Source organism: Rhodotorula paludigena (genome assembly GCF_050403205.1).
Source record: "Rhodotorula paludigena JCM10292 DNA, Rt_paludigena_JCM10292v1_ctg30, whole genome shotgun sequence".
NCBI lineage: Eukaryota > Fungi > Basidiomycota > Microbotryomycetes > Sporidiobolales > Sporidiobolaceae > Rhodotorula > Rhodotorula paludigena.
Window position 1 is genome coordinate 207,303 of NW_027481428.1, and position 12,885 is coordinate 220,187.

The window sequence follows — 12,885 nt, forward strand, 5'->3', positions numbered from 1 at the left end:
GCATCAGCCCGTGGCGCAAACTGGAACGCTAGAAGTCTCCTGTCGCGCCCAAGTTGTGCCGCATGAGGTGGACCCGGCAGGTTTCGAGGGTCGCTCAGGCGTGCGTATGCCTTCGCTCAATGCGAGCGACCGGAGCGAGCGAGCAGGCCCACGGTGCGTAGCACTCCTCCACACGTCGAGGCTCGACCATGCTGACCGTGCTTGCCCGTGCGCAGGCCGCGCATACAGTGCGCCCCTCCGGCCCTTTCTCCCCGCGAGACGAACGCCTCTCGCTTCCCATCGCCTCGCCCCCGCTGAGCACCCCAGACGCTGACGAGCTCGTCGGATTCTCAACTTGCTCTGACGCGGAGCACGCGCCCGTCCTCGCTCTCCACGCTGCGTTTCGCCCCCGCCCGCTCGCCCCTGCTCTCGACCGCATGATCCCGGCCTGCGCCCCTTTCCTCCGTGAGCCCGACTCTCCGCACTCGATGCCCTGATCAGCTACGCTACTTCGGGAGACCCGGCTGACCTGCACCTCTTCGTGTGCCGCGACAGAACGAGGAGGGGTCGGCGAACTCGCTCTCGCTTCTGCGGGCGCCCGCGGGTCGCACGGGCGGCGGGCACGCTTGCCGCTCCTCTGAGGTACTTCTGAGGTTACAAGGGTTACGCTTGTGGCTAGCTGCACACCCAGGGAGGGGTGCGAGACGAGCGTGCCACCGCCTCGACCCTCGAGTCCGAGTTGCGGGGTAAGGTCCGCTCACAGGCTCGCTCGCTGCCTCACGGGCCCGCCTGTTGTGCCGGAGAAGCTCTGCTACGGCTCACAGCCTCTCAGCTACCTTGCTGGAGCCCCAGGAGGGCGCGAGGACGAGTTGCTCTACCCCGCTGCTGGCCAGAGCTCGCCGGGCGATTGGTCGCGCCCAGCCTCCACTCCCTCTCCTCACCGCTGCGCCGGGGCAGCAGCTCTAGCCTGAGCTTGTTCTCCTGACTCTCAGCTCTCCAACGCACCCGCTTTCGGTCCGCCGGCTTGCGTTGTTGGCGTTGTGTCGCGTGGCTGAAAACCCCTCGGCACGAGTCACCCCGACACTTTCTCGCCTCTGAGCGCTCGCTGACCGGCCCAGGCATCTCTTGTGAGTTCATCTGACTCGTGCGCACCGGCCACGGTCGCTCTCGGGCGACGAGGGCCGCCCGCGACTTCATCAGCAACACGTTGCCGATGCACGCCCCTCTGCGTCACAACGCGCCCCCAGAGCCTAGCTGACCGCGCCATTCATGTCTGTAGACTTCCACCTACCACCGGCACCCGCGATCGCTGCTTCCGGTGCGGTGAGGCTTGAGATCTTGGACCCACCCCTGTCCCACCCCTCCTCGCCTGCCTTCCGCCCGCGATTCTCCCAGGAGGCGTTGATTCGCCTGGCCAGGAGCCTCCGAACTTTTTCCGCGCACCGCCAGACGCGCGCAGCGGCCCAGTCGGTCGAAGCGCTCCCGTCTCGCGTGCCGTTCTTCATCGTTCTTCACCATGGCCAAGGGCTCGGGGCGCTTCCGCCACCGCAAGCTCGGGTTCAAGACCCGCATCAATGTCGAGGTTGGCGTCGTCATTGAGGAGGACCCGCTCGACGTCGATCTCGACATCGAGGACGAGAAGGGCCACAAGGGCGTCGAGACGGGTGTCGACAAGGACGAGGAAGGTGAGGTCCACCTGCAGGCCGTGATCGCTTCGACGGCCGCGTACGTCGCGCAGAACACTCACCTCACGGCCGGCCGCGACAAGGGCAAGAAGCGCGAAGAGGCGTACATCCCAACGCGAACGAGCCAGCCCATCCCCGATGCCGAGTACGACGCGCTGTACCGCCCGGGCTACGTCGATCCGATCTCGTACATCCGTTTCTCGGACACGGTCGAGGACACGCAGAAGGGCGCCGTCGCGTACACGATGGACGAGGACGACGAGGACTGGCTCGAGGACTTCAACGCCCAGTTCGCGCCCGGTGCGAAGCCCCGCGCGCGCGCCTCGTCGTCCGCCGCACCCGCGGGCGACGACGACGTGCACGGAACGCCGAGCGGTCGCGGCGCGCGCAACAAGAGCAAGCCGCCGCCCTCGTCGCCCGCCGCCGGTCCTTCGTCAGCGCTCGCCGGCGGGACGGGGACGCTCGTCTCGCTCCCGCCGCCGACGGCGCCGCTGTCCGAGGACGACTTTGAGCTCGTGATGGAGGTGTTCGAGACGGTGACGGATCGCAAGGCGCCCATGGCCCACGTCAACCTGTCGCTCCTGCCGAAGCTCGACGACTTCGACGAGGCGTTCCTCGACCTCCTCCGACCAGAGTTGGCCCGGCTGCGGCCGTACGCAAGCGAGGTGTACGCGCACTGGAAGGAGCGCAGGATCGCGAGGGGCGGCAAATCGGTCATCCCGCAACTTGACGTGAGTCGCAGCGAGGTTCTCTCTCTGCCTTATTCGCTTTATGAAGCGATATGCTGATCGAGATATCGGAATTCGTGATCACAGTACGACGAGTCGAACGAGAACAACCCTTACGTGTGCTTCCGCCGTCGCGATGTCAAGACGGCGCGCAAGACCCGCCGTTCGGACCAGCAGAACCTCGAGCGCCTTGTGCGGCTGCGCAACGACTTGTACGCGGCGCACGCCCTCCTCGTCAAGGTGCAGGAGCGCGAGCGCCTCAAGCTCGAGGCGGTCCAGCTCGAGCGCGCTGTGTTCGAGCGACGATGCGAAATGCGCGAGCTCAAGCGTCGCCTGAATGAGCCTGACGGCGACGAGGAGTTGCTCATCTCACGGCGAGAGAAGAAGCGCAAGCGCGATGAGCCGGGTTCCGGGTGCGTTGGCCTCTCTCGATGTTCACCTCGATGCATTTCCGCTCGCTGACCGTCTCTTCTGGCCACAGCAGTTCGCTTCGTCTTTCGCTACGCAAGAACGACCCGAACGCCATCTCGCCCGCTGCGCTCGTCGTCCCGCTCGACGAACTGCAAGCGCGCAAGCAGCGCAACGACGCGATCCTCAAGCAGGTCGAGCGCGACCTGTCGCGCAAGCGCCAAGCCGATACGCATTGGGAGGACTGGACCGACTCGGCCTACCTCTCCAAGCTGCCGCCAACGCCAGCGCGCTTCTTCCGCTCAGTCGAGCCCGTCCCGAGCTCGATCCCGTTCAACGGGCCGAACGGACGGAGAGAGGCCCTCGGCTTCTCGACGCAGTACCAACCGCCACTCGGCCGCGTGCGCACCAGCTTCCGCAAGCGCGTCGGGCGAGGAGGGCGCGTCCTCATCGATCGCGTCGGTGTGGTTCCCCGGCGAGACGAGTCGGAGAACGAGCCGACGCAGCGGCGAGCAGGCAGTGAGCGGGACAGTGATGCGACGGACGATGATGAAGAGGAGGACGAGTGGTTCGCAGCACGGCGGCGAGAACGGCTCAAGTACGACACGGATGTCGGACTCGACTTCCCCACCGCGGAGGAGCCTACACTCGTCGATGACTTCGACCTGCAGTATCTCCTGCGGCGAGTGCGGCTGCTCAAACCGGCCGACGTGCAGTCGCTCACGCTCGACTCGGCATACCTCGACGAAGCGATGCGGTTCGTCGCGTCCGACCCGGACAAGAACACGCCTGCACCGCTCGTCGTCGGTCGTCCGCCACAACGCCCGCCACTGCAGATGGCGCCGTCGCAGGCTGCTGCAGGCACGCCGCTTGGTCAAGCTGCTGCCGCCGCCGCCGCCGCTCAAGCGGCAGCTGCGCAGGCCGCTGCCGCCCAGGCGTCGGGACAGTCGCCGAATGCCGCCGCGTACGCCCAGGCGCAGCAGCAGATCGCGTCACAGCGCGCGATGCAGCTCGCGCAGCAGCAGGCGATGCGCAAGCAGCAGGCGGCGATGGCGGCGGCCGCGGCAGGTGGAGCGGGCACGCCGGACCAGATGCGCCGGACGCCTTCGCAGTCCGGCGCGGCTGGCGGTGGTGCCGTATCGCCGCACGGTAGCCAGCACTCGCCCCTCGCAAACGGACTGCCGCTCCCGGGCGTCAACGTGAACGGCGTCGTCATTGGCCAGGACGGCAAAGGGCAGATCGTCCTCCCGCCCGGGTACAACCACGGACTGCCCCTCTCGCCGCTCGGCTCGAACGGCATGTCTCTCCCGAATCAGCGCGCCGCCGCACTCCAGGGTGCAAACGGTCTCCCCGCCACATCCCGCCTCTCTGCTCCGCCATACTCAAACCCGCAGGCGCTCCAGCTCGCGATACAGCAGCAGCAACAGCAGCAGCAGCAGCAAGCTCAGCTTGCCGCAGCTGCGGCCGCCGCGGCGGGCGGAAGCCCCATCCCGCTGCAGCAGCTCCAGCCGCGCCCGCTCTCGGCCAACGGCGGTGTCGTCCCGCCTCCTCGTCCGACCTCGGCTGCATCGAGCAACCTCTCGCCGCACATGGGCGGCGCTGCGGTACTTCCCTCGGGCGGTGCGCTCTCGCCGGGTGGCGTCCCGCGCGTCAACGGCCTCGCAACCCCGCCGCCGGGCAGCCTCGCCAAGCAGCGCACGAGCCCGATTGCGCAAGCGGCGCAGTATCCGCAGCAGCAGATGCAGCAGTTGCAGCAACAGATGATGCCGCCTCCGCCCGTCCCGGCGGGAGGGCACAAGCAGATGTCGCCGCAGTACGGCGGCTTCTGAGCCGCTTCTCTCCCAGTGCCACCTCACCCTACCCTCGACTTCCCTGCTCGCTCCTCCTCGAACTGAAGAAGAAAACTACAAGTTGTGTCGCAGTACCTTTGTGAACCCCCCCTCCTCCCTTCTCGCCTCGTCTCCTTTCACCGTCGTCTCTTCCGCTCGAGTTCGACGCCTTGTACTCTTTCTTGTACTTTGCCTACGGGTTCTGCGGGGCTTCCGCCGCTGACAACGCAGTTGTGGACGCTCGCTTTTTGCCGAGCAGAAAAGGCCGTGTTTGTGAGACAGACAGGTCGCGACGCGCGGTGGTCAGGGAGGAGCAGGGAGAGAAGCACCGTCAGGACGAGCACGGGCAGGGTGCTGCAGGGCCGCGTTCCCCCCCCCCAAGCCTACTGTAATCTCTTCCTAGCCTGGTCCCGCCCTGAGACACCCTGAGAGGTGCGAAGAACGAGAGTCACGTGCGCGTAAACAGCTGCGACGAGGAGCGCCGTGTTTTCCGGCGCTTCCTCGCTCTCGCAACACCGCCTCCGCTTCCTTGCGTAGTCTGCACACAAGCGCGATTGCTGCTCCCGCCATGCTGCAAGACGTCTCGAACCGCGCGGCCCTTCCCGCCGGCGTTCCCATTCCTCACTCGCATCTCGCAAACAACAAGCGCCCACTCTCGCTATCGTCCGAGGCCGACGGTGTCCTTTTGCCGAGCAAGCTCCCGAGGAGTCTGAGTGAGTGGTCAAGCTGAGCAGCGCAGAGCTCGTGCTCACCGACCCATCTTCGCAGAAGCCACCTCCTCGTCCTCTTCGCCCGGCGCAAGATCGTCGTCTCCCTTCTTCCCGCGCACTCACCTCGACAGGTTCGACGTGCCGACTTCGCCGCTGCCCTCGCACCTTGGCAAAGCCCCGCTCTCGCCTGTCCGCCGCTTCGCCTCGACCTCTTCGCTTCCTCCTTCCTCACCTTCCTTCGGCCTCTCTTCGTCCTCCACTGCGGCGCTCGACGAGCTTGCGAGCATCTCTGCGCTTGCCTCCGACGCGCCTTCACCCGACACAGCGCTGGAGCATTCGACGTCGCGCGACCCCGGCCTCGACACCCCTCATACTCTGCACCTCGAACGCGGCACGGTACTTTACTTTGGCCGCAAGGCTCGCAAGGCTCTTCCTCGCTCGTCGCGCGACGTTGGCTATCCGACGCATGTCCCCGTCATCCTGCCGAAAGCGGCGAAGAACGCGTCGCGCATTCACTGCTCGGTGCGGATCGTGTCGCGCGAGGAGCAGGAGCTCGACGGGCGCATCGAGGTCGAGGTCCGCGTGACGGGACAGAACGGTATGAAGGTCGACGGCAAGGTCAAGAAGACGGGAACCGTCGTCTGCGCCGAGAAGCGCGCGGGAGAGGCGCTCCGACTGCGCTTCTGGGGCTGGGACGCCAAGGTCATCGTCGCAGAGTCGGAGATCGGCCTTGGCGGCGACGAGGACGAGGAAGAAGACGAGCAGGACGACCGGGCGTACTCGCGCGCTTCGTCGCCTGCCTACAACTACTCCAACGACCACGGTCTCTCGCCGCAACTCGGTCCGGTTGACCTCCCTTCCCTCCCTCTCCCCTCCTCGTTCGCATCTATCGAGCGCGCCTCTGCTCTTGCCGAGTCGCTCGGTCTCGACCTGCCTGGCCTGATTGCATCGGCTATCGTCTTCCACTCGCGCTCGACCGTCGCCGTCGACGAGGTAATCCGCGCGCTTCTCAAGGAGACGGGCAGCATGTGGACCATCCTGAGCGCCGACGACGATGTCGTCGAGCGTCGCAAGGACACGCCGCAAGGCGAGGAGGACGCCGTCGCTGCGTGGAGGGGTCTCGTCGAGGAGGTGCTCGCCCAGGAGGGCATGTTTGGCAAGATTGACAATGCCGGACTCAAGGTGCGCTGCCGTCCGCGCTGCGTCTGTTTGCTCCACCCATACAGTTGCTGACAGTCTACCTGCCGTTGTACAGGACGCGTCCGGCCACCCGATCCCGCCGCACTACTTCTACATCCCCGACCAAGATCCTTCGCCGGACCGTGTCGCCGCGCTCGAGCCGTTCGTCAAGCGCGTGCGCGGGGCACGGAGCAAGGCTGCGCGGTACTTCTGGGCCAAGCCGAGCTTGCGCAAGAACCGGTAAAATGGGACGCTGGCGGAGCTGTTGTTGTAGCGATTCTTCCTTTTCCCCTCCTTTTGAGTATTTGTATTCCCGCATCTTTCTCCTCATCGGTGGTCTCGTGCGTGCGGTAAGGGTGCGCAAGGGTTACAGGCAGTACAACGATGCAAGAGCGGAAAGCAGAACGAAGGGGGAACAACGAAGACAGTACTCGTACAACCGGGGAAGACGAGCGCACTGCTCAGCGGCTCCACTGCGTCCCGCCGCCGCCCTGCTTCAGCTTCTCCCGCCCGCCGTCGGCGCGGTAGAAATCCTTGCCCTGCCGCTTGCCGCCCTCGACCTCGCGCCGCTTGTTCTGGTACCCCTGCCCGCCGCGCCGCGCCATCTTTGCCCTCCGCTGGCGCTCCGTCTCCTCCTCGTCCTCGCTCTCGTCGTCCGAACCGTCGTCCTCGTCGTCGCTGCCCCGCCCGGTGTGGTCCTTGCGCTTCTTGCCGCCCTTGGCGCTCCGCCCGACGTTGATGTTGACGCTCGGCGGCGTCGAGAAGCCAAACGCGCGCGCGACCTTGGCCAGGTCGAGCTGAGTCACGTCAAAGATGGTCTTGAGGGAGTACGAGGCGTAGGCCTGAATGTAGGCGCGGAAACCGTCGCGCGCCGACTGATGCAGGTAGTAGTTCTTCGAGATGAGTTTCTCGAGCTGGGCGGATCATCGCACATTCAGTCAGCGCGAGCTCGGGCAAGGAGCCGAACAGCAAGGGGTGACGTACCTGACCCTGCACGTTAGCAATCTTGTCGTTCGGGAAGCTGTACTCGTTGAGCGGAACCTTTGCGGCCTTGAGGAAGCGGAGGAAGCCGAGCTCGCTCGGGAGGAGGAACAACAAGCTCTTGCCCTGCTTGCCCGCCCGCGCCGTGCGACCGACGCGGTGGATGTAGTCGCGCGGGTCGTCGGGCGGGTCGAACTGGATAATCCAGTCGACCTTGGGGATGTCGAGCCCGCGCGCGGCAACGTCCGTGCAGAGGAGGATGCCGGTCGGCGCGTTGCAGAACTCGAAGAAAGTATTGGTGCGCTTCTGCTGCTTTTGCTTGCCCTGCGAGATCGATCGGTGTCAAGTGGGGACGGTTCGGGGCACAGTGAAGGGCTGGAACGCACGTGAAGGTCGAGGACGGGGACGTCGATGTAGTTAAGGAGCTCGCCGTGGTACTGGACCGACTTGCACGACGAAAAGAAGACGATGACCTTCTTCTTGAGGTTCTTGCGGAGGAAGGTGAAGAGGAGGAGGAAGCGCTTGTCCGACTCGCACACGACGTAGCCCTGCTCGAGGTTGTTGGCGGTCGACGTGTCGCTCTTGGTGTCGACGTTGATGTAGAGCGGGCCCGGGCGGAGCGACATGCGCGCGAGGTCCGTGACCTTGGTCGTCTGCGTCGCCGAGAACAGCATCGACTGGCGGTTGTCTGGAACGGAGGCGTCAGTGATGCCATCCCAGAATGTCAATGAGAGGTAGTTAAACGGACCCTTGGGCAAGAGGTTGACGATCTGCCTCATCTCGTCCTCAAAACCGATTTCGAGGATGCGGTCTGCCTCGTCGATGATGAGGGCGCGGAGATTATTGAAGACGAAGCCCTTCGTGTTCTGTGGGCATGAGAAGGTGAGTCGAGTGACTTGAGCATCGCGGGAAGCAGAGGCGGCGCACCTGCAGGTGGTCGAGCAGTCGTCCAGGGGTCGCAATGAGGAGGTTGACACCCTTGGCAAGCTTCTCCGCCTCGGCTTTGCGGTTTGCACCACCCATGACGATCGCGAAGGTCTGGTTGTGGTGCTCGCAGAGCTCCTTCGCAACACCGAAGATCTGGAGTGCAAGCTCGCGGGTGGGGGAGACGACGATGGCGCCGGTTCCTGCGTACGGAGAAGCCGTGTCAGCTCCGCCTCGTGCACCACGCTCGTATAGCCTGAACGAACCGTTCCGCGGCTTGAACTTGAGCTTGTTGAGCATCTCGATGGCCGGAATGAGGAAGGCGAGCGTCTTGCCCGAGCCCGTCTTTGCCGCGCCAAGCACGTCCTTGCCCGCGAGGAGGGGCGGGATCGTGCGCGCCTGCACCTCGGTCATGTTGCTAAAGCCCATGCCGTCGAGGGCCTTGCGCGTGCCCTCGGAGAGGTCGAGCGACGAGAAGGCGGTCGACTTGGGCTCGGGCGCGGGCTGCGCGCCCGTCATGAGCGCAAGCGCATCGGCCGCTGCGTCGCCCGAAGACGTCGACGCGCGAGGCTGCTCCTCCTCGACCGCGAAGCCGGCGGGCGGACCAGCATCGCCTCCTCCCTGCGAGGCGCGCTTCTTCTTCTGCTTCTTGTCGGGCTGGTCCGCGTGCTCCGGCGCGGGCTCGTACTCGGGGTCGATAAGGGGCTCGACGTCGTCGTCGGCCGGCTGCGGAGCTGCCGCGGCCGGGGTGGCGGCGTCGGGAGCGTCGGACGAGGCGGCGCCCTTCTTGTGCGTGCGCTTGCGCTTGCGCTTCTTGGCCTCGATGGCGGCGGCAGAGGTGCTCGCTACGGGCGCTTCTGCGGTCGACATGGCCGGCAGTGCGCGAGGTGTTGAGATGGAAGCGCAGGTCGCGGCGGTGAACGCAGCTCGAGCTCGAGCGATCGGCTTACGCGCGCTCGCTTTCCTCGCTCTCGCCCTTTGAGGCTTACTAGACCGCTAGTAATGTCTTTAAGGGCTCTGTAGTGCGTCAAAGGGCTGCGCCTGTCCATGCGAGACGTTTGAGGCGAAGTAGCTCGGGCTCCTCCTCGTCAGGACTGATGAAGCCTTTGCTACTGATGCCTCGCTTGTGTGACTTTCGTGCCCCTCCCAAACCTTGTTGATGGCGGATTGCGTCCATGCATTCTTCCAAAGAATGGTCAATATTGCGTGAGCGACGACACATCTCGTCTTGCACCTCGTCCTGCTGGTCCTTGCGCCTTTGCTCTGGCTTGTCGGCGCGCTAGTACCCTTCTAAGCTACAGGCGTCGATGAAGGTCTCTTCGCGTGTCCCACAGGTCAAGAAGCAAGCATGGCTGGCCATACTGCGACACGAGACGATCCATCACGTTCCGGCTTGAGGTCCATGCAAGCTCATGCGCGCCGCTGCAAGCTGCCGAAGGCTAGTCTGGCGTCCGTTAAGCAAGTGAAGGGCAGACGAGGCAGCGCAAGCATGCCCGAATGGCAATTCCAGCCTCGAAACTCGTCTCCAGCGCTCTGAGCCACGGCTGACATCTGGGCAGACTTGCGATCCAGCGAAGAGCGTCCCAGCCGCCTGCACAGATCTTGTCTGAGCAGCGAGCGTCTTACGGTATTCGCACCTAGCGATCAATGGTGTGAGCCGGAACGGCGGTCCAGCATTGGTCCAGCAAGAGGCGCGTGCAGGGAATTCGGCGAGACGAGACGGGGTGGACGGGCTCACCGCGTCGGCAGCGGGAGTGCGCCGTTCGCGGTGCCTGAGCATGAGAGAGAAGGGCAGGGCAGGGCAGGGCTAGGACGGACCGAACGGATCCGGCGAGCTCGAAAGGGGCGCACGAGAGGATCGGACCACCGCCGCTCTCGCCGCGCGCGAAACGCGCCCTCGCTCTTTCGCTACGAGTCCCTCCGCGCGCCTGTAGAGCCGGGGACTGCCGCTTAGACCGCAGATCGGAGGCGCACGATACACGCTTGGGGCCACAATGTCGCACTCGTCGAGCTACGTTGCCGCGCCGGCCAGCACGCCGTCGCAGCTGCACGCGGCGATTGGCAAGCTCGCGGCGTCGCTGCCCGAGCTCCCGCAGGTCGAGTGGACCACCAAGACGATCGCGACGAGCGTGCTCGCCGTCGTCGTCACCCTCCTCGTCGCCGAGCAGGCCCTGTGGCGCTCGCGCAAGCAGCAGCTTCCCGGACATGCCTGGCAGATCGTGCGCTCGCCCTCTTTCCCGCCTCCACAGCTCCGAGAACCGCGTGCTGACTGCATGGACACGTTCACCAGCCCGTCATCGGCCAGTTTGCCGAGTCGCTGAACCCGACCATGGAGGCGTACAAGCGCTGTGCGCCTCGCCCCCCTCGAGCCTCGGCTTCGGACAACAATACTGACATCGCAACCCTCGCGCAGCCTGGTCCACTCCGCTCGCTTCCGTGTCGTGCGTGCATTCCTACGCGTCTTCCCGCTGAGGCAGAGCTGACGAGCGTGTCCTGCAGTGTATTCAACATGTACGCCCCTCATCGCCCTTCCCTCCCCTTCTTTCCTTCGAACACGTCTCTAACGCTCCGCTCCTCCCATCAGCTTCATCGTCATCGCGTCGACCACGGACTATGCGCGCAAGATCCTCAACTCTTCGACTCTCGCCGAGCCCTGCCTGGTCCGCTCGGCGAAGCAGATCCTCCTTCGTGAGTTCTAGTCTGCGTGGGCAATCGGTGCGTTACAGCTGACCTGATCGTGTTTGCAGCGGAGAACTGGGTCTTCCTGAACGGCAAGGTCCACAATGAGTACCGCAAGGGCCTCAACGTTCTCTTCACCCCGAAGGCGCTCGAGTGAGCTGGCTTCCTCCTTGCGCACAATGGAGTCCCGCTGATCTCGCCTTCTACACAGGATCTACCTCCGCATGCAGGACCAGATCTACCGCGACTTTTTCAAGCAGTGGCTCGCCGACAAGAACCCGAACCACCAGCCGTACCAGATGAAGTTCCGCGACCTCAACATGATCACCAGTCTCCGGGTCTTCTGCGGCAGCTACATCGCCGATGCTGCTGCCCAGGAGATCTCGGACAAGTACTGGTTGATCACGCAGGCGCTCGAGCTCGTCAACTTCCCCTTCGCGTTCCCCGGCACCAAGGTGTGGAACGCGTGCCGCGCGCGCGAGGTCGCTGTCAAGCACCTTGCTGCTGCTGCCGCCGCGTCGAAGAAGGCGATGCGCGAGGGCAAGGAGGCCGATTGCCTCCTCGACGCGTGGGTCGAGAAGATCATTGCCAAGGAGGTCCGCGAGTACACCGACAAGGAGATGGCTCTCGTCCTCCTCTCGTTCATTTTTGCTTCGCAGGGTGCGTTTCGTCGGACTACCGTCATTTCGTCTGTTCCAATACCACGTGGGTTGCCGTTGACAGAGTTCCTCTTCAGACGCCATGTCGTCCTCGATCACGTTCGCCTTCCAGCTCCTCGCCGACCACCCGGAGGTCCTCGCCAAGGTGCGCGAGGAGCAGGCGCGCGTCCGCGCCGGCGACCACGACTCGCCCATGTCGCTCGCGTGGCTCGAGCAGATGCCCTACACCAACGCGGTGACCAAGGAGGTGCTCCGGTACCGCCCGCCGGTCATCATGGTGCCCTACCTCACCAAGAAGCCGTTCCCGATCAACGACGAGTACACCGTGCCCAAGGGCACAATGCTCATCCCGTCCTTCTGGAACGTGCGTATTTCCGCCCGCTCCGTTTTGCTGTTCTGCAGGCTTGTGGCTGACTTCCGTCTCCTCCACTGCAGTCGCTGCACGACCCGGAGGTCTACCCCGACCCGGAGGACTTCATCCCGGAGCGCTGGATGCCCGGAGGCGCGAACCACGGCGGCGGCGACTCGAAGAACTGGCTCGTGTTTGGCGCCGGCGCGCACAAGTGCATCGGTGCGTCTCGCTTGCTGATCTGGATCGTTTCTTCGAGCTGAGTGCGAGGGTTTCGCGCTAACTTGGCCACTCCTCGAACCTCTCTCTTCCCGCCGCCTCCTTCATCTTTCCTGCGCCTTTTGCCGACACTTCTTTGCGCTATCGACGTGCTCGCACGACTTGTCCACCGCTTGCCTATGTCGCGAACAGGCCAGAACTACGTCTACATGCACATGTCGGCGGTCATCGGCACTGCCGCCACGCTCTTGTCCTGGTCCCATGAGCGCACGCCGGAGTCGGACGAGATTCAGATCATTGCGACGCTCTTCCCCAAGGTACGTCCCAGCATGGCTCTGGAGGGCGCAAGGTTGCTGACTTGATCGCGTCGCAATCTGCAGGACCAGTGCCGCCTCAAGTTCTGGTCGCGCGAGCAGGAGCTGTAGAGCCCGCTCTCCACTTTCTCTTCCCTTCCTATTCTCTCAGGCACGCGCTATACCTCTCTTCAGCAACCCTGTTTTCGCCCTTCTTTGCGGTCGGAGGGGAACGGCCTTCTCAAGCAGGACTTCTCCCTTCT

General features: G+C 64.7%; 4 protein-coding genes across 4 annotated transcripts; 3 read left to right on the forward strand and 1 right to left on the reverse strand.

Annotated features, from left to right (window-relative positions):
* Positions 1 to 1,495: 1,495 nt before the first annotated feature.
* EPL1 (Epl1p) lies at positions 1,496 to 4,629 on the forward strand (the record flags this gene model as incomplete). Its single annotated transcript, XM_076650023.1, has 3 exons — positions 1,496 to 2,395; positions 2,480 to 2,805; positions 2,877 to 4,629. The coding sequence occupies 3 exons, from the start codon at positions 1,496 to 1,498 to the stop codon at positions 4,627 to 4,629; spliced, it is 2,979 nt and encodes a 992-aa protein (XP_076504487.1).
* A 568-nt stretch (positions 4,630 to 5,197) lies between these two features.
* On the forward strand, positions 5,198 to 6,762 carry PLM2 (Plm2p; the record flags this gene model as incomplete). The annotated part of the gene is made up of 3 exons (XM_076650024.1): positions 5,198 to 5,342; positions 5,398 to 6,521; positions 6,595 to 6,762. 3 exons carry the CDS (start codon positions 5,198 to 5,200, stop codon positions 6,760 to 6,762), a joined length of 1,437 nt encoding a protein of 478 aa, XP_076504488.1.
* Positions 6,763 to 6,979: 217 nt separating this feature from the next.
* Positions 6,980 to 9,293, reverse strand: HAS1 (ATP-dependent RNA helicase HAS1; the record flags this gene model as incomplete). Its single annotated transcript, XM_076650025.1, has 6 exons — positions 6,980 to 7,432; positions 7,503 to 7,823; positions 7,886 to 8,187; positions 8,248 to 8,365; positions 8,427 to 8,626; positions 8,690 to 9,293. 6 exons carry the CDS (start codon positions 9,291 to 9,293, stop codon positions 6,980 to 6,982), a joined length of 1,998 nt encoding a protein of 665 aa, XP_076504489.1.
* A 1,124-nt stretch (positions 9,294 to 10,417) lies between these two features.
* JCM10292_005978 (uncharacterized protein) lies at positions 10,418 to 12,754 on the forward strand (the record flags this gene model as incomplete). The annotated part of the gene is made up of 11 exons (XM_076650026.1): positions 10,418 to 10,642; positions 10,714 to 10,771; positions 10,837 to 10,864; positions 10,923 to 10,934; positions 11,008 to 11,111; positions 11,171 to 11,255; positions 11,314 to 11,762; positions 11,839 to 12,125; positions 12,197 to 12,332; positions 12,522 to 12,646; positions 12,710 to 12,754. 11 exons carry the CDS (start codon positions 10,418 to 10,420, stop codon positions 12,752 to 12,754), a joined length of 1,554 nt encoding a protein of 517 aa, XP_076504490.1.
* Between the last annotated feature and the right edge of the window lie 131 nt (positions 12,755 to 12,885).